Genomic DNA, 26,812 nt, shown 5'->3' on the forward strand with positions numbered 1-26,812 from the left:
TCCACCAAAGATGACTGATCCCCTCTTTCTGTACTTACCTTTAATCAAGCGATGACATTTTAAGTAGTTAAAAGTTTTGACTTTGTCTTTGCTTTCTGTAACGATAATCCTCTCTTAATATAGAAAACCGATACTCTAAGTTGTAAATGCTTCGATGAAAAAAATAATCTTTACGAATCCCTTATACAAAAGGAAAACCTGTACATGGAGATCTATCATAGATCCAGAATAAAATTAACAAATAATTTTGCTTGTGATTACTTCCTGTGGATCATCCTGTTAATCTGCCAACACCACAGCACACTGTTAATTCCTTGAGGACAGTACCAGTCTAGTTAAAAGTTAAAAGTGTGCCAATACACACACACGCACACACACACACACACACTCATATGCTTATCTGAGTCATGTATCTTCCATCCATCTATTTCACTACATAGATAAAGGTTGATAAAAATGTGCTTATGAAAAGATAAAAACTGGGCTTTCCACGATACACTTGAAGTGTAGTAGGGTGTGCTAAAACACTTTAAAAGAGTTATGCTGGTGTGCTTAAGTAATATTCAATGGGACAGGAAAAATCAAACAGAATCTTAAGCCATACTTAGGATTTCAATGAGGAAAAAAAAATGGGGAAAGCATTTTATATCAGAGATGCCATAATGAGGATGTGGGAAAATGGAAAAAAAAAAAAAAGAAAGGAAGCTCAGAGGAGAGAGTGACTTTAACGCCGATGGGAAATACAATCAGAAAGGCCAGGGAAATGCGATGTCAGAGCTAGAAGCGGGAGAGGAGAGAGTGGAGAACTGGAGAGGACATCCCTTGTATTAAGTGGTCTTGCTCCTCAAATCTTCTGATTCCTTCAGAAAAACAAAAATTTCAGATGAAATCTCCAGTTTAGGAAATATCGTTACCTAATCTAATAACATTTAACACCCTTTGTAGGTAAACACTATGTTATCCAAATAAAACCTATGTCTGGACTAGTTTTGGCCTGAAGACCTCCAGTTTGGAACCTGAGCTAGAGTGAGTGAAGTGACATAAAAATCTAAGTCTTTACTCAAGGTGTTCTGGCGTGCCTTTCTAGGGGGGATTTAGTTTAAATAAACACAACTTTTCTGCCCTGCATGATGGAGGCAAGTACTAAAAACAGTTTGCTAAGTTGATGAAGGAAACTTAGGTTTTGCTACTCAAGCTGTGGTCCATAAACCAGCAGCATCAGCAGCATCCAGGAAGTGATTAGAGATTCAGAATCTCAGGCTGAACCCCGGACTGCCTGAATCAGAGTCTGCATCTTACCCACATCATCAAGTGATGCGTGTGCACGTTACTGTGGGAAGCACCTGATTTAGTATACCTAATGTTCTCATTTTAAAATCACCCCTGTAAGGCAAATCCCACAGCCCGAGTTTGAGCAGACAGCAAAATTTCCAAGAACCTCTAATATTACTAGTGGAACATGGAACCAAAAATGTTCACTCTTACTGAAGCCTGAACAAAGCAGTTAATATGGTAACGTTGACATATTTAGTAATGTGTTCACAGTGCTAAGTTCTTTACAAGAACTTGGGGAGCCAAATACAAGGCTCCACGCAGGTAATACATTTATTCGTTAATCAGTAAATTACCTTATATAGTCAGTAAATGTTAAATTCTGGACAACTGATAAGATCATTGGCTTTCACGTGTTTTTTCAATATTGTGCTCAGCCTCAAGTAGAAATTGAATTGGGTGACCTTTTGATACTGTATGAAATTGACTGCATTTCCTAAGACTTTTGTGGTTTCAATTACCATACATTTTTTTTCATATTGGGTCCACAGCCATGGCATTGACCCTGGCATAACAGTATCTTATCATCAGTTCTGATAATGTAGTCGGCAGTGGTGCAGCGTGTTGTCACTGATATGTGACAACGTGAGGGTGTGTGTTCCCAATTAGAACTTCATGTCAAGTACGGGAACAATACGCAATTTACCCAAATCAAATCTACTCGCTCAGTGGATTGTGAGATGTGAGTGATTTTTGGTCCAGTGATGGAAATTGTGTTCTAGGGTGCTAGCTGGATCCTGAATTTGTGAGATAGATAAGTCAGTTAGTGGTTCCTCAGTTTATTGGCAACTTAATTGTCAGAATGTAATGGAAACTTCTGAGCTGCAACAACTCATTAGAAGCAAAGAAACATGTGACTTTTTTTTTCCTAGAAGAATATTCAGTGAGCTGTGTGGTTTTTTTCCCCCAAATAGATCTTGAAAATAAAATTAACAGTTAAGTTTAAATTCTTACCTATGAAGGTAGAAGAGTTGTGAATTCTGCCACTGGAAAAATGCTCTGGAAAAGTTAGGGACATTGAAGGGAGAGGGAACGGGGGTTCAAATTTCCACTTGGTCACATGTTTGCAGTGTATCAGGCAAGTTTCTTAACTTCCTCAAGCCTCAGTCTCCTTATCTGTAAAATGGTGAAATCGTGCGATTTCAAAGGATTGTTATGCAGATAAAAGGAAACAGCCGGTACAACACAACACGCCTAGAACAGAGCCAGAGCTCAAAGAAGACTATTCTCTTTTATTTGTCAACCTAGATATTTCTCTTTACTTGCTCTTTATCTTAAAACCAGTTTGATTTTAGAGCAACCTTGTTTTTTTTTTTCAAGATTAAAGTCGTAATCATTAAAAAGCATGCAGCCATTGTGTTATCTACTAGAAAGAAAGCCATATCTTGCTGTCATGCTGTACTTTACAGAAATGGACAGTTTCTACTAAAAACAAGAGTTTACTTTTCAGTTCCCTGGTAGATTGTGTTTTGATTTTATTTGGCCTTTATGGCAATAATACCTTGATCACTGTCACAGAAACCCAAAGAAAAAATCTTGTTTCTCCTCTAATGTTTCATCTTAGCGGTTGCTCCCAAAGGAAATCTTGACAACGTTTAAGAATAAGGAGCAATTGAAGAGTCATGCATAGTGACTGACTTTAATTCACTGATTATTTTTCTGAAGCCCACAGCCCAGACGAAGAGTATCATACGGGAGGAGTGTTTCATTTCTAACTAAAAGTGATGTTGAAGTTATGGATTATCCCATTCTCCTTCTAATTCCCTTTTCTCTGATTTTCAATTTTCTTTTTCTCCATATGTTCATTTTTTAGTCCATTTTTCCCCTTTCATTTATTGTTTAAATAATTATGTTAGATTCTGTACCGATGACTGCTGGGCAGCTGCGTTGCTGGAAACACCACCAGAACAGGTCTGTGTCTGTTAGAACCACTGCTGTGTGCCTGAGACACTTGCCATCCCAAAACTATTTTCTCAATACAAATGAATAAAAGGAGAAATGAATGAATAAAGCCACATAAAACATGGCCATGGAGTTCAAAAAAACTTAATTATGTATTGAGAACTTTTTTCCTTTTTTAAAAGATATTTTAAAAAATTAAAATAAAATACCTGCTGTATTTACTGAAGACGATTTTTTACCTAGTCTTATTTTTAGATAAGATGAATCAATTATTTCTGCCTTTTATCATTTTCAAACCCAATATCCTTTTCTTTTCCTGAATATCTGCTGTTTATATTTCCAATGACTCAATGGGACTTGATTTTTTAAATGATATTTTTTGTCTTAGTTCAGCTCTTCCAAGTTGAAGGCAATTCCTATAAGGTTTTATCAGTTACTAAACCCAATTTATCGCGTACATAGAAAGGCTATTTAATCAGGGGCAGATTGTGAAATGGCTTAGTGATAAATTAAGTTCTCATTATATAGGGTTTCTCAGGAGATTCTCTCAAGTTTTGCTCTTTTCTTGACAGGGTAACATTTTGAAATGATTTTTTTTAAAGGGACATCGTTAGAGAAATAGTGTGAAATCCTTGCACAGTGTTTCCTGGTGCTCTTTTTGCCACTATCTCATTTAATCCTTACCTCCAGGTGGTGAAGCAGCTGTCTCTACTTACAGTTGAGATCACTGAGGTCACTGGGCCCAAATGCCTTCTCTGAGGATATAGGCTAGTCTGTGGCATTATTAGAGCTTGCACCCCATCCCTCTGATCCCCGTACGATTTTGACTGTTCCTTTGGAAATATTCACAGTGGACATGATATCAATAGGAACAGAAGCAAAATGAGGGAACCGGGGTTAATGTTTCAGGAATATTGAACCACTGAATGTGCTTCCAGGGACAAATTGAACAGCGACTGGTGCTGTAATGGCACAGAACGATTCTGCTGTCAACTGCTAAAGCCGTATGTTTTCATTTTGTGCCCAGAGGTGAAAGGATTTACTCCAGGGCCACCCATAGCTGATAGCACCAGATTTTTCACCTCTGAACAGATTACAGCTGCCTGACATCATCTCAACAAACAGAACTGGAAAGTTTGTCTACAACCATTGATGTCGGCTGGGGCAACCAGGGCTCCAGGGAGCGGGTGCCCCCGTGGTTTCTCATCCTCTTCCATGGCTTTGCTATAGGCTCTCCCATCACAATGGGCTTTTCTTTTTCTGTATGTCCCCTGTTTGTATTCGCTATGACTCTAAGGTACTTTATTTTTTTAAATGATATTTTTGTCCTAGTTCAGCCAGTTCTGCCATTGTTCTTACACAAGTTGCTACAGTCCACTTAATATTGTGATGGAAAACTAAATTTAAGTAAAGGAGTCAACTATGGAAGTATGGTGCAAATTCAGTATGTAGAGTTTGAATGATTTTTTTGGACGTGTGTGTACCTTTAGCACTACACTTGCTACGTATTGCTTCTTAACTCTTCCTTGAAACACAAAGGCATTATGTTGTTTCCACTTTCAATAATGCTCGGGGTTAGGGGATAGCCAGGGTGTATTTTTCTGCTGCCCTTTTACAGAAATGCGGAGAAAATTAAGGTCCAAGGAAGGCAGATTCTAAGCCAGAGCCACAAAGCTGAATAGAGCTGGACTGTTCTTCATTAATTATTTAATCACACTTAAGCTTTCCCTCTTGTCACTTTTATTGCATTACTACACATGCTTTGTATTTTTATATTTTTGTTTTATAAATACAAAAAAATACTCATTACGGAAAGATTAGAAAAAAAGACAAATTGAATGAAAGTCATCTGAAGTAATTTAATACTTCCTTGCAGTTTTTTGGTGTCTGGTGTTTTAGATGTTTCCCAGTGTACAGGCATAGATCACGGGCTGAACAAATGCTATTTGCTAACTTTATTGGTTTAATAGTATTTAAGGGGTATGTTCCATTTCAACAATATACATCAATATCATCATTTTCTTGGTTGAAGTGTGTCACTGTGTGGGTTCTCCTGGAGATCTCTTTACTTTAAGCCCAAGCTCTCATGGCCTGCCCGCCTGTGGTCAGAGGCCACTCCAACATGATGTTTTTAAAGAAGGGATCCAATATGATGACATCAGTTATAGCGATGGGGCTCTTGGCTGGTGGCTGTCCCTGCCATGTGCCAAAGAGTCTATTCATTGGACTTACGAGTACTGCAGAAGGGTCCAGCATTGGGGAAAGATACCAACAGGAACTAACCCAGGGGTTCAGCGGTCAAAGCTTTCAGCCCCTAGTCCGAGTGGGAAATCAAAGTGAGAACAGGAACCCAAGTACAGAAAGCTTTACAGTAAGAATTATATTTTCAACAGTTTTAGGGATTTAAGTGTTTCTACATTATTCTAGAAGGAAATCTGTTCTAAGAAAAATAGTTGTGCCCTATTTTGTAAATAAATCTGATTTTTAAAAAAGTATTTGGCTTTCCTTTAAGAAAAGTGGAATTCTTATTGCTTCATCTATTCATTTATTCCTCGCAATGGTTTATTTCATGTACAGCAATTTATTTTGTTCAGCATCTGTCCTTTTGCTAGAATAAGCTCTGTGAGGGCAGGGACATTTAACTATTTTGTTCATTTTGAATTAGTTTGTTCATATCCCCAGTGTCAAGAATGCCTGGCGTATAGTAGATACTCAACAGATACTTATTAACATTTTTTGACATGCAGTTTGATGCACACCTCATGATTCCTGTTTCCAAGAAGCTTGTGATCTATTGAAAAGCATAGACATGGAACTTAATTACAATCCAGTGTTTCTATAGCGGACTGTACTGGGAACTTTCCATGTGCAACACTGTAAACAATTGAGGGCTGAAGAATAAAACAGCAAGGGTATGAAAAAATTCTTCACTTTTACTTCCTTTGAGCAACATAGCATGGTAGAAAAAGTAAGGAAACCATAGGCCCCAGACAAATACAGATTTAGATCAGCCACTGATTGACCTTGAAGTCTGTTTAACCCTTTGAGGGGGTCAGTCTTCCCAGCTCCAATCCTGCAGTTGAATGGGTTGACTCTTTTTAGCTCCTACTGTCTGGTATTTCTGTCACTACGTTCTACCGTTATATGAGACTATCATTAAATGACTTGTCTTCTTCTTTCTTTGTTCTGTAACTCTACAATTTTTATCCATTTGGTTTGTACTTCTCCTGTCATTTCCCATGTTGTTAAAGGCACATACACTTTTAAAAATCCAGTTATCAAGTTCACTTTTGAAAACGTTCCCTTTGGTGTCATTAGCCACTTTGTCTAACAGGATGAACTAGGCTGCCCTCCTGTGCACGCTCACCACGTATGTGTATAAATCACTGACAGTCATGAATGATTCTGTTTCTAGAAAGAATTCAGTATAAAGTATTTAAAGATTTTTCAGGAGCGTGGTACTCAGTCTGGCATTAAAAGAAGCTCAGTCTCTAAATCCTAGGAGACTGCAGACTTCCTCAGACGCTTTGGAAACACAAACTCACATGGAATACTTACCTTCAAAGTCACCGAAAAGATGAACTTCTCAGGCTGTATTTATTCGGCAAGTATTTACTGACAACTCACTACTCTGCAACGGAACACTTGAATGGAAAAGGAAAGATGCTTATGGAGTCTAAGGCCCAGCTCCAGGCTCGAAATGGTTCCTATTCTCTTGGGGGTGGGCACGGGGGATTGTCAGAAGCACTCTTGGATTTCCTTCACCCTAGATGGCCCCACAGAGAGGACAGCCTTGCCTCTGATTAGCCTCTAACCACCCTGAGACAATTTTCTCTCATTTTAGTGCTATTACCAGAATATTGCAGTAATCAGATCATTTGACATAGCCCACAACTTGATGTCCCCAACCTTAATATACCATAAAGACCCAGGTGCCAGGCTTCTGCAGCTGCACCGTTTGCACACACAGCTCGTGGTGCTAAGTCCTGAGGAACAAAGAGCATTGGCTGCTGACGTGGTGCCTTCTAAGCACTTCTTTTGGGCAGAGAGCGTGCTGTCTTCCAGAGGATGTATTAGCTTTAATGGAAGGTGATTCTAGGTGTTTTACAGAGTCAGTCTAAAGAACATGGCTTATACCCAGGGCTAATGTAATCTGCTAATTCGCCACAATGAAACTTAGAGTGGCCTCCTTTCTGAATTCCTGGTGCTGTAATTCTAATTGATCAATGCTCATGTGTAATGTTTATTAAATATTTTCAATGTTACCTCCCTCCCTCTTCTACCAATATGCAAACTGTGAAAGAAAATTAATGTCTTACTCATGGCAAGTGCTCTCACATCAGGACCTTTGTACTTACTCTGTTCTTTGCCTAGAACATTTCTTTCTCAGCTATTATGTCTTGCTGTTTCAAATGCTCTCTCAACTTCTCTCTCATATACATACATATTTACATGTGTATGCAAGTAAAATATACATACTATCAAATATATATGTATTTACACTATCAAAAATATGTATTTACTCCATTCTTTATCTGTCTGTTCCAAACATATTGTCTCTCTCTGTGTATATGTCTATTTTATAAAATATACAAATAAACCAAATGTATTCTCTCTCTATATATATATACATATATTATCTCTCTGTGTGTATATATGAATATAATACTCTATTTTCTTTATATAGAATTTGTATCATATGTTCCTTATATGTTTATATATATATACACACACACATATATACACATAGATGTATGTATATACTCTCTCTATATACACATATATATCTTTGGAAGGGCTACATTTGTTTATTATCTGCCATCCTCTCTCCACCAAGCTAAAATGTAGGTTTTTAGAAAAAAACAGAGTATAGCACGTGGTAGTCACTCAATACATACGTGTAAGTAATAAAGTACATATATTTATAACCAAGCACATAAATGTGGTGTAGGTCTGCATGTGTGCATGGGTGGAGGTTGTGTACAGTATAGATCAGCTTAGCTTGCTCTGGAATTCAAGTGATTACTTCATGTAATAAATGCACAAGCATCCAGCGATTATGTCAAACCATGCCTTTTAATTCAGACATATTCAGTCTTAACAAGTGACAGGTAGACCATGGTTGTTATGTAAATTGTAAGGATTTCTGAGCATTCATGTATTTAATAGTTTTGATGCCACATTTAAAATCTCTATACTGTGTTGGTTTATTGTGTAGAATGTTCTTCTCTTTCCTCTTCATTTGCTTATGTCCTATCCCTACGTCAAAGTCTACTTTAAATGTTGCCTCTATATTATTTTTTCAACAAATTTAGATTTTGTCTCACTTATTGTGAACTCAATGAGGGCAATAATAATGGTAACATTAATAACAGCAAACCTAGGTCCTTACTGTGTACAAGGCAGTGTTCTATGTGATATGCAGGGATTAGCATCGCAAAGTCTCAAAATAGCCCTACAAGGTAAGTCTTATTATTATAACACACTACACACGAACTCTGAGACCCAGAGAGGTTAAGTCACTTACTGAACATCATACACCTTGTAAGAATGAATTCAGGATCCAAACTCAGGCAGCTAACTTCAGAATCTGTATTTTGCCTCACTGCCTCTTTCCTAAGAACATGAAAATCTTATGAGGCTTTTATGCGCTTTTGATCTTTCAAAAAATCTTAAGAAGTCTAGAAATGTTTAAGAACTCTATGAAAGTATATAGAACAAAATCCTCAAGAATCCTTTGGCATATAGCCTATGTAATCAAATACACTACAAAATGAAAATGAACTTGATGATGATGATGATGGTCAGAAAATGCTGAAGAAAGAGGAGAATGATTGGCAATTAAAAGAGTAAAATGCCATAGGACTAATCAAAAAAAAAAAAAATTCAGGGAGTAAATAACCGATAAGCTGTAATCAGCATTGAAGCACACACTGTAAAACGTTTAGGCACATTCATGTAGGGTACTGGAAATAATTCATATAGAATAAATTAAAAATATTTTGTTAATAACTATTAAGCTCGGTTAGAACTGCATGTGTTAGAGGTGATAACGTGGAATCGTCAGTTCTAACTTGACGTATACATTTCTTAACAGGCACAAAACAGCAACTTATCCAAACTTGCATGATGATAAGAATCACTCGGGGTGCTTATCCAAACTGCATAATCCTGAACTGATCCTCCAGGGAAATTGTTCTCGACTGGGGGCAGTTTGGCTTCCCGGCAAATATTTTGGCAGTATTTGGAGATAATTTCGGTTGCCATAATTGGAGAGGTGCTACTGGCATCTACTGGGAAGCCGTCAGGGAAGCTATGAAATACCCTACAAGGCACAGGACAGCCCTCCTAGTGCAAAGAATTGTCTGGCCCAATATGTCAACAGTGCCAAAGCTGAGAAATCCTGATTTAAACGTTTTGATTTAGTGGTATGTGGTGGGACCCAGAGATCCATATTTCTATCCAGGGATCCAGGTTATTCCTATAAAAGCTTGAAGATACCAGTATGAGCTGGATTTGTTGAAAAACTCATGAAAGAGGGAGCACTAACAGTCGGCTTTGAAGGAGGAATCAGAGCTATGAAAAAATTAAGGAAGGTGAGAAGCTCATTCTAAGAGAAGAGCAAATCACCCCCAGTAGGACTAGAGACAGCCCGTGACACTGGGCCTGCAGTAAAGTCAGAAGCAATCTCAGAGAAACCTCCTCTTTCCACATGGAAGCCCAGCTCTGCTTCAAGGGATGTAACTGCTTTTCTCCACCTCAGTTTTTACCTGTTGATAATTAACTGATACGTCTTTTCAACTCATTTTGTATCCCCTCGTGTGAATCCAGGTAGACTAGCCCATGCCCAGTCTCATTTTCCATAAAATTCCAATATATAAAGAAAGGGAGTGAGAACAAGTTTTTATCAGATATATCTGATAAAACTCTGATATATTGGACATAACTCTGCTTCTCATTAGCCCCATAAGTTTGGGGCTTATAATAGGGTTAATGGTAGTTTAAATGAAATAATATACATAAAGAAATTAACTCAGCGCCAGGCACATGGGAAGTGCTCAGTAAAGGTCAGCTGCTGTTAACTATTTTTAAATCAAAATAACATTCATGTGCTATAATATTTTTGACATCATTTAAATGAAGAAACAAGTGAAGTTGAGGTTTAAGGTAATGCTTGGTATCTTATATGGATCTTAGCAACTGATTACTTGGCACTTTGTTTTGATTGAAGAGGATTGAGAAAATCCTGCTTCAGAGAACGGAGTATTTGTCAATGGCTCCAGGTTGTAAACTGCTCACATTCGCATCTCAAGATATTTTAAAATCTTGAGACCGACACCAAATGATTCAACTTGGCAGGTTAAGGCCATGTTGGTCTCTGCTGTCTTTATGATAAGATAAATAACACAATTGAATGTGCAAATTGCTTTCTAAAAGCAAGTTAGTTATATTTGTATATGAATTCAATTAAATAAAATATATACTACAATATTTATAATCAATCCTTGTAGTAACTGTACTGATGTCTGGGGTTCCCATGGAATGCAGTTTGAAACCCCCCTGGCTAAGACTAACTCATATTCCCAGCTTGTAGATGAGTATAAGGTAGGGAATAAAAAAGCTCATTCTAGTTCAGATAGATTATATCAATTGTTTTCTCTTGGTTAGTGAGCCTGATGTTCCTGCATGGAGAGATAGTCGGTCTGGCATGATTTTCTCGTGGCTTTTCTGAGATATTTGCAAATTAGCTGCTTAATAATGCATTCCAGTATCCTTCCAAACACCAGAATTGGTGAGACTAAATTTCTACATTTACAAGACCCATCTCAACCCTTTCCTTTACAAGAGATGGATTTACAAAAGCTGTGTGAGAAATGAATGGAAACTAATTTTAAATCATAGCCTAAGATAAACATTATCAATAAGACAAATCTGCTAGGGGTGGGAAGAGATGGAAGTTATAGAGGATACAACCACGGCAACAACAAAAGGAAGGTGAAGAGTCACCTTATATTCTTAGAACTGGTTGGATGTTTTTAGTTATTACTCATTAATTTTTACTAAGCAGCTACTATGTGCCACGTCTTAATCGTGATCAGATAGACCTTGCAGTGCTAATGTTTTATTGAACAAGAATAGTCAGTAAAATATATTGAGTTATAGAAGTAAGTGTCAAAGGGAAAAGTAAACCAGGAAGGTGGATCGATTGTGTCTGGAGTAGTGGGAGGGTCTCACCGAGAAGGTGACATTTGAGTAAACGAGGGGATAAAGGAGGCAAACCATGTGTCCATCTGGTAGAAGAGCCTTCTGGTAAGGGGAGAATGGCAGGTGCAAAGCCTTGAGGCAGGGGAATGCCTGGCATTTTTGTGGTCTAGTAAGGAGGTCAGTGTGTTTGGAAAGGATTCAGCCTGATGAATAAGAGCATCAGAAGATGTAGTCTAACATAGGACAACCGACCATGCATCTCAGTTAGCCTGCAATAGTCTGGGTTAACCCCCCAGTGGCTGATTATTTATAGTACCCACTCTCATTCTCAAAAGTGTTCTTGTATAATAAATTATGTGGTGACCCTAAGCTAGTAGGTCACTCTTAGAATTTTGACTCTTACTCTTGGAGACATGGAAAATCATGGAGGGCTTGGTCAAAATTGGGGCAGGATAAGACTTAGGTTTTATCAGTATCACTGTCCTCTGTGTAGACTATTGAGGTGGGGTGGGGTGGTAAGTGGCAAGTGTGAAAACAAGAAAGCCATTTGAGTGTACAGAATTATCATTTTAGCATGTGCAGGGCAGCCAGAATTGAGTTGTTTCACCAGAAGCCACATAGTTGTAGCTAGTGGTACAAATGGGACTAGTGTTACCGACCCAGGTTCTTAGTTTCCTTAATCAACAGAACTTGGTAAGAGGCCAGATGAGAAATTCAGGCAAGGCTTTGTTGGGTCTCATGCTGCAGCCCCAGGATGCGAAAACAAGTAACAGGTGCCCTCACTTGCTCCCTGAGTAGGGGTCGCTTAAATGGCATGAGGGTAGGGCAGATCCATGGGCTGGGTCAGAGGGTGGCTTACGTGGTCGGCCACCCCCTTGGTGGTGCTGTGTGCAGGGATCATGCACAGTAAGTACCCTGCTTTTTCTCCCGACACCAAAGAAGTGGCAATTGGGATTCTGGTCTTTTTGTATCTTGTTGCACATGTACACAGTTATTTTATAGTTTCTTTGTATTCTATGTGTGTGTGTATATATATATATATATACACACTTATATATATTTATATATGTAGTTTCTTTGTACTCCTTATATTCCTTTGTATCCCTTATAGTTTCTTTGTATTTTGTTGCTCGAATGGGGAGACGAGGAGACATTTGGCCAAGTGCAAGCACTGCAGCAAAAGGGTCCCAAGTCCCAGGTCCCAGGTCCCATCCTGTCTCACCAGGAGCACTTCTCCAGATTTCCAGTCTGGTGGTCTTTTAAACCGTGCCCAGGTTCTCTCCTGGTTTAAACTCGAGGACAAATGGAATGCCTTACAGGCTCTTTTCAGGTCTGTTAAGCCTCGTTTTTGACTGCACAACCCAGTTGCTTCCTCTTTGTATTGTGACATGAAACATCTCCCTTCCCCTCACCAACCCCCCCGCCAAAATAGCTCATTTTGAATGCATCAGCCAGGAGTTTCTTAGGCCTTTCTCTTGAACTTCTGTATTTACACTTTTGGCTCATGTGACCTCTTCAGAATAATGAACTCCATATGTTCAGGACATGCTTATTAACTCATGAGTGTGTGATATAAGCTAATAAGTTAGAAAGGAGCCTAAGTACAGATGGGAACCTACATTTTATGCCTGCTTAAATAGGAGTGTAAGTATTAGTGGGAATTAAATGGACTCCCACAGGTGTAAATATATCTACAGAGGGAATTCTTCAGTTTTGCTTGTATTTATTTCCGCTTGATTCTTATTTTATTTTATTTTTGCAAGAATTATCCTCAGTTTTTGTTCATTGCTTTCTTCAGTTAGAATACTTAACTGGAGGAAGATTCCTTGTACTGATTATACACATTCATAGCCAATGACAATTGAATATGGGAGAAAGCACTCAAGAGACTGCAGTGCACTTATACACAGATTCTGCTTTAAATATGTGTCCCTGAGATGCAAACTTGTGTGTGTTGGGGGTGTGTGCTGGGTCTAGACACATGTACATACACGATATTTTAAGTAGCCTCTATGGCCATGGGGAGCTGCCTAGATAGTGAAATTAAATTTTGTGCTCTTTTTACTAGCCACTGTGTCAGTGCAGCCGGCAGCTTTGGCATCTGACAGGGCAAATATAGTGGTGCCTGATGTGCTGAGTTTCTCTCTCCTGGGAATAAAACAGAGGAATAAGCTGACTCTCAGGGCATTTGTAAGAAATGAATAGATGCGGAAGTATTTTTTATAAGAAATACGTGATGTGACGTCAAGTGATCCTTATTGTCCTGACTGTTTTTCTGTTGGCCACATAGGCTTGAGATTTCTTGAGTCTTTTTTTTTTCCTGCCTTCATGTGACCATCTCATTTTCAAAGCCCTTTGTTCCATACGCTAAACAAAAAGCTCGTGGATTATTTTAGAGATGCTTCCTATTGAATGAGGTAGGAGTTAGCAACCTGTAAGAAGTGCCATGTGGGGGTTCTGCCCAGTTTGGAGTGTGAGAAGGTGGGCAGACAGGCTGTTAGTACCCATTTCTGGGTGTAAGACAAGAAGGAAAACCCACTGCAGATTGTAGATCATACAAGGAGACAAAGAGAAGAAAGGGGAAAAGAGACAGTTGTTTGAAAGTGGGTACTCAAAATATTCAACAACCTTTTCAGCAAAGACTGAGACCACTCAGAGCAGACATGTACAATAAACAGTTACTGAAGCGGTCTGTCCTCATTAAAGTGGTTTAAAAAAAAACTAAACACCTCAAATTCTATATCAGAGGTCTAATCTGAATTGCTGTTTTCTATTTCACTTGAGGAAAAAATTGTCTTTATTTTGAATTCAACTTCTTGAAAATCTTGGATGAAACTTTTTCATCGAAACCAAACTTGATACATGCAAACATTTTTTGCCTTTTTGTGCATGAAACCAAGGTATAGCCCTTCAATGGTGCTTCAGGAAATAGCCTTCTATGATCAGTTGTCTTCCTTATTTGAACCCCTAAGTCTATCATAAAATTCACTTTCTCATTTATTTATGTCAGCTCCCAGTGGGGTCTAGTGGAACAAACAATCCAAAATAGTGGATAATCCCAAAATGTCATTTATATTTGGCTTCAGAATACATTACCAGATGTTACTCTAGCAGATTTCCCTTCTTAATTAGACCTCACTTAAAGTAGGACTTAATTTTGTCTTCATTAGCTGCTTCCAAATCAGCAGGATGGGGCAAGAAGGAAGCCCAAGGCATGCTGGGTATTTGGGAGGAAGCTGGCCCAGAGCTAAAAGTCGGCGGTAGGTCGTGTTCCAAGAATGAAATTCAAACATGGGTAATCAAGATGACGGGCATGGGGAGGAAGGTATAGCTCGGTGATGGAGCGTGTGCTTAGCATGCACACAGGCCTGGTTCAGTTCCCAGTACCTCGGTCAAAAATAGATAAATAAATGAACCCAATTACCTTCTCCCCCCCACCCCTGGCCCAAATAAATAAAATTAAAAAAATTTTTAAAAGATGATGGGCACATAGACTGGAGATGTTTATTGAGCACCTTCTTCAAGAATTCTCAGGCTGTCATTAACTCTTCCTTTTCTTCTTATTACTCACAAGTGTAGAAAAATTCTGTCACAGGGATTCCGCAGATAATAATCCAAAACTTTACATAGTGAAAAATACAGGCTGAGAGAGGCTAAGTGACCTCTCACACAGGCTGATCTCTGAGTAAACAGTACCTAAGGTACTGAAACTGATTAATGAATGATAAGGAGACCCCACTGTTTCCTTCTTATTGACGATTTGAATAATGAGGAAGCAAGAATTCTCCTGGCCTAATTCGCATTAAGAGAGCTAAGATAATGAAGCTGTGATTAAATGGCTATTAAACTATTTTTATCAAACAGAGATCAAGCGAGTGTGAGAATCAGGGGATGCAAGGTCTAATTGCAATTCTACAAGAAGTGGAAAAAATTACTCTCATAAGCAAGGCATGGTCCTTCCATAATAGCCTGCATTGAAAAATCTTTGGGCAACCTCATGCAGTTTTCACTCTGTGTTTCTCCTTTCAGGTGTCAATAGCTCAGAGTCCCTCATCTCTTCCTTAATTTAGTGGATTTATTCACTCTGTGTGCAGTTGAGTGAGTTGGATGCATTGTCCACCCACCACGTGTAACCGGTTGGAGGATCTTTTGCCAACCACTCACAAAGGAACGAGGCCCAGATATTATATCCCAGATCCCGAATTTCAATCTTGGTGTGACTTGGGGGCACAGGAAGGGGCAGATTCTGCCCCTCCAGCTGTCCCTTTTGGGCTGCATCACACCTAGTGCTGTTCACACAGGCACCCTGCAGTCCCGAGAGCAGTAATGAATCTTCTGGTTTTACCATCGTTCTGAACTATCATTTGTTAATGACATGACATGCCTCGGATGTGCTGCACATTCTGAACTGTGGGTTGTTAGTATACATGTGTGCATATCATCTGTCACTGGAAATTCCTTGCACCTCGAGCGAGTTTTTGTAGATGTGCCTTCTTTATTCCTGGAGAGCCCTTAGGAGTGAAGTGTGACAGTCGAGAGACCTTTGTTTAGGTGGGAAGAATAGCTCCTTTGTGTAAGGAGAGGCCAGGGTTGAATCCCACCCTGGGAGACGCTGCTTGAGAGCCACAGAGCTTAGGGCGGAAATGCTCGAGGGCCTGCCTCCTACCTTTCCTCTGCCTCTCAGCCCCCAAGTGCCAGGAGGAGATGCTGGTGTAACTGTAGATCCTTCCCGGTTGGTGATCGGCCCTCTCTTTTTCACCTCTCTGCTTTTCTCTTCTTAACTTGCATGGAGCTCTTAAGTGTGTTTTTATAAAAACAGTAATTTTGAACAGCCAGAAAGTGGTATCAGAGCTCAGCCTTTGGAAGTGTATCTTGCAATGTCACTCTCCTGACTAATGTGTTTCCCTGCCCATCACCTGTGGACAGACACGTGTTAGCAGGCCAGTGTGCTTCATTTGCAGTGACTTTGATGTATTTGCTCTGTAAATTGGGACCCAAGCAATAATGGAAAGTGACATTAATTGTTTAACAGGGTTCTTTTTGTCACACGTGTTGCCTTCTCTGGGGTGTGGGATTGTTGAAACTCATGACAAATTCGTTGAAATGGCCAGAATAAGGGACAGTGTCCACTCAACTTTACATGTGGGAATATCTGCTGAGCATCAAGACAAAAGTGTCATCAGTAAATATCCAACTTTTCCCCCAGTCTTCTACGATTAAAGAAAACAGAGAAGGTCAAATGAGAGACATTCTTTTCTCCCTCACTTTAAGAACAACTTTATTAAAACAAATGGTCTTAGAAAACCTCTCTGAGTATGTATACAAAGATGTCTTTATACATACAAAGATGATAATGAAAAGGTTTAATAATTATTTCTGATGGACACTGGCTGAAAATAATGATTAGCGTCCCACTGTTTCATACTGATTTAATACCAGCCTGCCCTCCCCACATACCTCCCACCCCCCACCCCCTATACACACAATGCGTCTTCCATCCCACAAGCCCTCCCCTCCCATTGTGGTTCCAGTTGAGAGGAGAATTTAAATGGTTGGTGGTTTAATCGGGTCTTGTAAATTAATTATGACATTATCAAGCTCCAATATTTCTGCCATTGTATTTGGTGTACATTCACCCGGGCTTATTAAAGAAATTGGAGAAAACTAGTTCATTTAAGTGTTCTTTGTCACTTTGACTTGATTGGAATTACCGTAGTTTGTTTACACAAGGGATAGAACTAAGGCGCTATTGTATTATGTGATTGAAAGCAAACAGAAGCTTGTAGTAGTGCTGGGAAGCCAAACACAAAATTTAAATCGGAGTAAACAAAATTACTCATTTATTGGTAAACATTCTTAACTATTTTTTCTTGAGCTATTTTTGAACTTAGGTGAAATAAGGCTTTTGAAAACTACGATGCCTGGAAAAACATCCAATTTACTGAAAGCATGTGCTTGTATGTATGCATGCATGTGTGCACTTGAGACATTTTCAAAGATTATTTATATCTGGTAATAATATGGAGATATTTATATTAATGTAAATCTCATGATTTTGAGATGATTTGAAATAATATATACTTCACGTAAATGTAACTTTTATTCAGAACACTTTAATAGCCTGAATTTGGTTGTTGGTATGTGGGGCATTCTCAGTTAAAATAAAAAGGGAGAGATTGGAATCTTTGGATACCAGATTATGATCCTCTGCAGCAAATAAGGGTAAATTTCAGTTTCCTTATTATCAAGGTCACACGGACAGGGTCCAGAATACTTGAAGGGGAGAGGGGATGCTCAATAAAGCCTCGTTATTGAATTGAGCAATTTGGATTTTAAAGAACTGGTCAGTTACGGCAGGAAGTGGTGCCATTTTGAAGTTAACATTTCACCCCTACCAATTAGGGTTGACCTCCCTAGAGTCTAAAACCTCATAGAACTGTTACTCCACTATGTGTGCCCAAAACCACTTGACTCACAATGTCAAGTCCAGGGGCATTAGGAGGGTGGGAACAAATGTTAAAAATAAATATAAATATATTTATAAAAATGATATAAAATAAAAATGAAGTCCACCGTGAGTACAAATGGCCCTTCCTGGCTTCTTGAATCCCAACAAGAAAGAAGTTCTTAGTTTTACTCCTGGAGGGACACTCATCAGTAATGAGGGAAAACAATTTTTTTGTGAAAATAGGAATGTATACGTGATAAAGGCCTGCCTAATTTCTCTTGCCATACAATTTGATTTTCTGATTAGCTGTCTTACACTGTGATGCTTGTAATTTTGTCAGGTCAATTAGCAGGAGTTCAGTGCTAGAGAGAAAGGAAGTGTGGGCACTGCTGGCTTCATTAGATGTCAGCAGCATATGTGCATTTTGTAATAGAATCTGTGTGGGATAATTTAGCTGATATTCTTCATGTCATAGCGTACCGAACGTAAAAAAAAAAAAGACTTACGAAACAGGTGAGACTGGACAAACAATGTGAAGTGTTGAAAGAAGGAAAAGAAAGTAATCTATACAATGTATATTTTAGGCAAAAAAAATGCAGATCAATGGATTCTTTGGCAAGTAATTAATGACTGTCTACACTGTGTGCCCACATTGGCATTGGTTGCTCAGGTGCATAAGAATATAGCACATTGCCCTAAAGACAAGATGTAAAAGCTCCAGTCTGGAAGATCCTGAAAGCTTTTTTTTTTTTTTCACAGAGTACAGATAAATATTCTTTTCTATCCTAAATTGTTTACAGGTTCTTCCCTTCCCTTGGAGGGCTCTCAGAGGGGCAGAGTTTTGTCTTGTTTCTCTTTGTATCTCCAGCATCTAGCATGGCCCTGACATAGAGCAGGTGTTCAAAAACGTTTGTGGAATGAATAACTGAAGATGAGCTTTCTGAGGATGTGTTGGTGGGAATGAGCATGGGAGGGGGGAAAATGAGTTCAACCATGTTTGCAAGAGCCCCCGTTAGAAGTAATGGCAACCCCAAGAAAGTAGCCCTGGTCACCAGAAATGAATGCATGTAAGACGTGTTACAAAGTAAGACTCCACTTAGTAACCGACCAGGTAAAGAGGACTCAAGGTAGTTCCAGAGTTTAGGGTATGAAGAATTGTTACCCAAACCCAGAAAGTCAAGAGAAATAGCAGGGTTTTTTTTTCATGAAATTTCCCAAGTTTGGATTTTGAGATGAGGAGCTATTAGCAGGTAGAAACGTACAGAAGGCAGTTAGAGATTTATGACTAAAGTTGGGAGAGATGTCAGGAGAGAAATAAATGACTGCAAAGTGTTCAGTGATGAGATTATAATTGAAAGCATGAAAGTGTATAGTTTCTCTCAGTTTAGTTTCAGTTTCTGGTGGTGGTAAAACAGAGGGTTATCTAAACATTTCGGTGGGCATGCGGTACGAGAGGTTGAAACACTGTATCTGAAGATGCAATAGCTGATGGTTAAAATTCTCTCAAGCCCTGAGATTCTTTAAATCTTCTCATTGAGTTAGGGAAACAAGACATAAATGTGTGGAAGACGACTATGAACAAGACAGGGTCATATTTAGCAATATTAACACCGACACAATAAATGGCTAAATGGGACAGCTCAACCATCAGAGACTGGAAGAGATGAGGTATTAATTAATTGTGTGATTCAGACCAGAAGTAAGTTTGGAATTTGAAGAAGACATGCTTTTTTGTGTTCTGGTGGGGACGTTCCAAATTTCATGTATAGCTTACTCATTTGGTTAAACATGTTCAGTCGCTGCTGATTAATAGTGTTACTCATCTGCCCACGTCAACTCACTTGTAACTTCTTCGGTTTTTCTGTTTTTGCAGAAGATAGATGAAGAGAATGAGGCAAACTTGCTAGCAGTCCTCACAGAGACACTGGACAGTCTCCCTGTGGATGAAGACGGATTGCCCTCATTTGATGCACTGACAGATGGAGATGTGACCACCGAGAATGAGGCTAGTCCTTCCTCCATGCCTGACGGCACCCCTCCGCCTCAGGAGGCAGAAGAGCCGTCCCTAGTAAGAACCCTTCCTACTGTTTAGCAGGAATTGGAGTTGCCTCTGGCTACCCGCTGCATGGGTATGATGTAGTAACAATAAGGTTCAGATTTTTCATTTAGACTGATGCCAAAACAATCCCCAAGCACACTCAGCATTGCAAATTCTGTGATTCTGTGTTTAAAAATCTTGGTAATACAGTCTTCATGTGGTCTCACTGCAGTTTTTTAAAACTATCTTCTGCTGTTAATGTGTATTTTTACATCTGAGTATTACTCATTTTCACAGTTAGGAACTTAGAAAATGTATACAATGAAAAAGAATAGATGAAAAATTCACCTGTAATTTCAAATAACCTCTAATATCAAAAGTGATGGAAATGTCCTCTTGTTTTAAAATAGATCATGAACATGTGTTTGTGAATTTTAAATGTTTGCATAATCTTTAATGGCTGCATGGTATTTTATTGTTTGGAGATGAGCTAATTTATTAAGCAATCCTTTATGGTTGGGTATTTAGTCTTTTTTTTCTATTTTTCACAATCATAAATTGTATAATAATTGACATGCTTATAGATTTATTCTCATGCATATTATTTTAGAAATAGAAGGTAGATCAAAGAGTATGCAATATTTTAAGGCTTTGGATCCATAATTCTTAGGAAGATTGAAAAATAATAGCACATTTGCAACCTAAGTTACCTAAATTTATGGTAGGCAATGAAGAGTGGATTCGTTGGCAATGAAGAGTGAATTTTCTTTTCAATGCAGTGCTTGATCGGGATTTTATTAGTTCTAAGACACAGTTTACCTTTTCAGCTATGGTAGCTATTTGTCATTTGCTATAAATCTGATGTAAGAGCACACAATGTAAATTATGAGATGCCATCCTGCGAACTTTAATAATGTGCTCTGGCCTGCCAGTTAGATGTTATTTCTCTCTCATCTCTAAGTCTTTAAATGTTAACAAGCATTTCACGTAAACCTATGGAGGCTTACTTGTATTCCTTTGCATTTTGAGATTGCTTGGCCTAGAGGAGACTATCTCATAAGCAGCTGTAACATCCGTATTTCCCGATCTGTCCATGTGTCAGTGTCATTGGCTTTGCTGGCAGGTATTCTGATGTCTTTACATTGATACCCAATGGTTTTCATCCACACTGTTGTTTCAACTCAGAGGGGTTGTTGACTCAAAGTCATACTATATGTCCCAGCAGGGAGATCCGGGAAGGCCATCAGGTCAAAAGGAGAGACAAGAGGTCAAGACAGAGCAGATGCTTTGCCTGAGTCAGAACCCACATCTCCTGATCCACAGGCCAGGATTCTACCTACTTAAAAATCCTTTTCAGTGACAGCCACTCTTTTAGCCCAAATATTCTTGGAATCAGTAGTGTTTAACACTTGATTGTGAAATACGATTCAAAGAATCACAGAATTTTTCATTTATTGTCGCTTGATTCATTTAGGTTGTTGTGAGGATAATGTATACATACTCCCTCCCCACTCCCAAGTCCTCATTTAGCAAAACCCCTTTTCTTACTTTGTAGATATTTGGAAATCTTTTTAGAAGGATCCTTTTGCCTTATTTTATCTAAAAGAAAAAAAAGTGTAAAGTAGACACTACTAAGTCTCCAGCGTAGGAAAAGGTAACACTTTCACAGCTGGCAGTGTCATGCCAAACTTTTTCTTACTTTTAAAAAATAAGTTTCCTGAGAGGGAGGGTACAGCTCAAATGGTGGAGCGCATGCCCAGCACGCAAGAAGTCCTGGGCTCAATCCCCAGGACGTCCGTTTAAAAAAATCAAAAAACCAAAAAACTAATAGTAAAAAAATAAATCTCCTTTAGTGCTATTGTGTTAAGATGTGCTATAATTAGAGTGATTGGATTCACTTTTGTAATGAGAATTAATTAATTTTAAGCTTAAAATTTCAACACCTGATTCCGTTGCTTAAAAGCTGCATCACTTCGTTTGCTTTTCTTCTTCCCCAATGTGTTTCTAGCTTAAGAAGCTCTTACTGGCACCAGCCAACACTCAGCTAAGTTACAATGAGTGCAGTGGTCTCAGTACCCAGAACCATGCAAACCATAATCCCAGGATCAGAACCAACCCTGCAGTTGTTAAGGTACAGATGTAACATTTCTTTTTCATGCGGGAGGGGAAGTAACAAGGGGCTTTTGCTTAAAGCTATGAAACAAGCAATAGGTTTCTATATATTAATTCAGCTGGGATCCTGCAGGGGCTTCCCAACAGTGAAACAGGTTGTGAAATGGGTTTCCAAAGCGGTGCTCTAGCTATTTAAAGCTAGGAGGAGTTCATCTCCGCCTTGTCTTCGGATGACTGAAATGCAAGTTTCACCGTCTGTTACGTCCTGCCTACTTTCTTAATACTTGCAGCAGTGTGGGCTACAGTAAAATTTGCTGATAGGCTGGTATCATCTACGAGTGACTTTAAGATGCAGCACTGCCATTTTGCCAGCTGCCTAACCTGAGAAAGATTGCTCTGGAATCACTGCAAAAGATCTATCTCTGCCATTAATTGGATGGAATGCTGGCAATGACATAATTCAGTTAGCGAGCTGTATTAAACAATGTTTGTCTTGCCATTCACTGTGAGTGAAAACGGAGCGTTAAGGGGTACTTAAGAGAATTGTGAATACTGGGCTCTGGCAATCAGTGGCAAATTAAGGTTTAAACCGGCTTCTTCTTCTTCTTCTTTTTTTTTTATTCACAGTAAAGGCGCTGTAGGGTCTTGTTAGTTACATGTTGCTGAGTAGGAACATTGAAATGTAGGAGAAATGAAATAAAAAGCTGCATAAATGTCATTTAGGAATTTTAAATGTAATTTTCTTTCCTTGTTCTGCAAACAATTATTCACAGCTCATAGATCTAGTACACTTAGACTGAACACTTCATTGAAAATCTCATCTCTTCAGAAAACCTATATCCATTCTGATAAGGTTCAGTTCACTAATTTTAGCTTTTCTTTATGCCTTGTTTTTAAGACCGAGAATTCATGGAGCAATAAAGCGAAGAGCATTTGTCAACAGCAAAAGCCACAAAGGCGTCCCTGCTCGGAGCTTCTCAAGTATCTGACCACAAATGATGACCCTCCTCACACCAAACCCACAGAGACCAGGAACAGCAGCAGAGACAAATGCACCTCCAGAAAGAAGGCCCACACACAAGCGCAGTCTCACCACTTACAAGGTAGGCTGGGGACCAAAACGCACGCTGCCGGCGAGGGCGCTGACGGCAAAGTGAGCATGCGCGGGGCTGAGCACGGGAACTGCGGGCTTCTGTTCCATCCGTGTCTCTCTTAAAAGAGAATTCAGCACCTTTTTTAGCTGGGGGTAAAAAATATCCTTTCTGAGGCACAACTTGAACAGATCTGATTCAGCTGATGTGCAGCCTAATTCACCATCACCAAAATGCACCTGAACTGTTTTAGCCGGGTCCGGAGTGAGGTGGGGAGGAGGGAACTGCCACAACAGATGTGGTGGAAACGAATCTTTGAATTGCTGATATAACTGAAGTTCTGAGCAAGCTGGTCTAGCCAGTTCATGAAAGAGCTTTATTTTTTTCCCTCCCACTAATGAGGAAAAAAAAAACGAGGCACAGTAGATTTGCTGTATATCCCTTAAGAAATAGTAAATAGTATTTATGCAACCCTTCCCAATTATTCTGTGCATTCTCCTTTTTTTAGACCAAATGGCATACTCACAAATTTTACTTTGTAAGTAAGGATTTGGAAATTGCTGGCTATTTAAAAAAACGGCTTTCTATTTAAAAAAAAAAAAAGTATTGCTTATATTACACTGAACATCTGGGTTGATTTTATTGCCCCCATACATTACTAGAAGGTTGATGCTTCAGAGGCAGATCAGGGTGATTTGGGAAAAACCTCTCCTGGCAAAAATGAAAATTTCTTTTTTTTTTTTTCTTTTGGCGTCTTCCTTTAAAATATTCTGGTCATAGAGGCCCGAAGAGAGCTTGTTGAAAGTCTCTGTTGCTTTTAAAATATTTAACTTCCACCTTATCTCTACCTCTAACTTTGTAGTGGAAATAAACATATTCTAAAATAGCAATTGTAAACATCCACCTCCTTTTTTTTTTTTTTTCCCCTTTTTGTTTCCCCAATTCCCCTTCCAGCTGTAGAGTAGTAGCCCCTGATCCCTGTTTTGAACCATGATTATTTCGTGCAGGTATGCTGTTGCCGCTGCTTTTAATATGTCTTTTCTTTCCCAGGGTTTTGATTTTCCCTCTCTCATGCCTACCTCACCATAGGCCTGGGATTTTCATATTCCTTTAATATTTTTAATTAGGTCTCGATTAGGTTTTCCCCAGTGGATATCACCGTCCACCCTTTTCTGCCAGTTCAAGGAAATGTATTTATCGAAATGAGCCAGATTCTCTCCGTTTGCTTCGCCCTGATTGGCCTCTCAGACACATGCGCTGGAGCAATTTTCTTAGGGCAGACGCAGCGGAGCCATAGGACTGAGCGAGAGAACTGAAGAGCTCGCTGGCTGCTCTCCGTCTCGCCCTAGTCATGAGCTCATTTTCTGGAGCTAAAAGCCCCAAACTTGTTGAAATCCTGTAGTCAGTGAACCCAGCCCAGCAGCACGTTTTAAAGATTTTTTTTTTCCAATTTTAGTTGGTCCTTTTGGATTTTGAGGGTTTTTTAATTTTGTAAATCCACGTGTCACTGAATATTACTGTACAGTGTTAGAAACCATGGCAGCGAAGAATTAAATTAGCCTGTGAAGGACATATTCTTTAGATGAGACCTGCTGTATGTAGGTTTTTGTTTTTTTTTAAGGTATGTTGTCTGTGGTGAGGCATCAGAAGCTATCCCAGAAAAGAACAAACCTGGTTGACAAGAAAAAAAAATCCTGTAGTTCCTAAATGTCTAAAAAAGAATAAACATGTAAACATGGCTGACCGTCAATAACTAACAGGAAATAAATGCTGAGTTTCAGGGATTATTTAAATGATGATTCAATTTTAATGCCAAAAATATGTGAACAATTAGAGACCATAACTGTGAGGATTTACTGAGGTTGTCTTACTTAATGTATTGTAATTTTTTCACACTGTGAAAAATTCATGTGTGCTCTCTGTAACACTGTGGGGACAAGTTCTTTTCAACTCCCTAGAGTAATGGTCTGGACTTTGGTGATAGTGGGTGTCCCATTTGTTCATTTATCATTCGCTTGCTGATATATTCGTTCAGCGAAATACCACAATCTTCATGAAAAAGATACATCGCTGTCCGCAAGGATCTTAGCGTCTCTGGTCCACCAGTCGCTGGAATAGCGTGGAGTAAACCACATCAGTGCTCCTCTAATGGTAGTTTTTGTGAGCATGGGCTTTTGAAGCCGTACCTTTCTTGTAGCCCCCATTTCCTGTTTTCCTGTTGGTATTTTGTCCCATTAAATCTGACCCCTGTCTGTTCCTCTCCTTCTATTGCCATGGGCCTCCCTTGTACTCAACTATCAGAACTTTTGGAATCTTCCTTTAAGCGTTCCATATGGCTTACCCTCTGCTTGCAACCTGGAATTCCAGTGGCTGATTTTCAGTGTACGTTATTGGATGACAGAGCACATAATTTATATCTGTGATATTTTCTGTCGCACCTGTATGCACTATTTTAATTATTAGTTGGGTACCATAAAAGTTGGTGAAGTTCCTTCATCAGTGTGAAGTGTGTTCTTTTTGAAAAGCTCATTATACCAGAAATACTACAAAATTAACGTCAAACCAGTTCATTTATCTGTATTTATGAAAAAGCCAATCAATCAATGTACCTCATTTGTACAAGACAGCATGAGTTTCATATTTCTGGATGCACATTGGATAGATGATAAACCATTCAATTGTTTAAAAACTAAATCTAAATCTACAAATTAAATATGTAAATACTATTTATCGGAGTAAAGTACCTAATTCCAACCTAATTTGGATACAAATAATATTTTCACATTTCAAAGGACCTTAATTACTCAGGTTGATTAATTTGCTGTAGTATATATTGAATGCGATTCTTTTTGATAATAGGAGAAAGAAAACATATTCTGGGCCCAACTCTGCCAGTAGCTAGTTTTATGGCCTTGGAAGTATCAGTTAGCGTCTTAGGTCTCAGGTTTTTCATCCATAAAATAAGAGAGTTTATTCTAAAGACCTTTTCGGTTTCAAGTCTGTGATTTACATTACGTAAATGACTACCTCTTGACTTTTTGAAAGTAGTTATTTTAATGAGAAAAAAATTGACAAAACCTACACACATTATAAATATGTCTTTGTAGATAAGCATATATATATATATATATATACACATAGTATGTGGATGTATATCCCAAGTACGTTTCTCATCATGTTTTCCCCTCCTTCTGTTCAAAATACAAGACTGCCAAGGAGAAGCAATTGAAATTTTGGAGTGAGAAGATTCTTACTCCACCCTTCATAATTGGGAAATGCCTCCTGTTGGAGGTAAGATTTAGGAAGCATAAAAGAAAGTACATGTGCTCTTTCTGCAAGTCTGTAGGTCTCTCAGCTGATAAACAGCATCTCTAGCTGTCTGTTAGACTTGGGAATCTGAACCCCTTTTAAACTGTGTGGATCAGTGTCCACAATCTGCTATAATCTCTCAATTAATTTTCAGTGAATAGAATGGTGACTGAGTGAGCTTTGGCCTCACAGAAATAACTGATTCTCAGGGCTAGACATCAAATTATACATTTTAAGAGAAAAATCAACTGAATATTCATAACATTCTGTCATCTTGTAGTTACTCTGCTGTTTTCTTGTCTAAACAAACCGTGTACTCTATTCCAAATTAAAACAGAAAACATTATTTCTCTCTGATGATCTGATGCAAATTTT

General features: G+C 38.8%; 1 protein-coding gene across 1 annotated transcript in view; it reads left to right on the top strand.

Moving 5' to 3' along the window:
* PPARGC1A (PPARG coactivator 1 alpha) overlaps positions 1-26,812 on the top strand; it is a 97,261-nt gene that overhangs the window by 34,312 nt on the left and 36,137 nt on the right. Inside the window, exons 3-5 of the mRNA XM_006207014.4 lie at positions 19,761-19,955; positions 21,934-22,056; positions 22,936-23,140. Coding sequence (XP_006207076.1) covers positions 19,761-19,955; positions 21,934-22,056; positions 22,936-23,140 — 523 coding nt within the window. The remainder of the gene's footprint in view (positions 1-19,760; positions 19,956-21,933; positions 22,057-22,935; positions 23,141-26,812) is intronic.

This window comes from Vicugna pacos, chromosome 2, assembly GCF_048564905.1.
Source record: "Vicugna pacos chromosome 2, VicPac4, whole genome shotgun sequence".
NCBI classification, from domain to species: Eukaryota; Metazoa; Chordata; class Mammalia; order Artiodactyla; family Camelidae; genus Vicugna; species Vicugna pacos.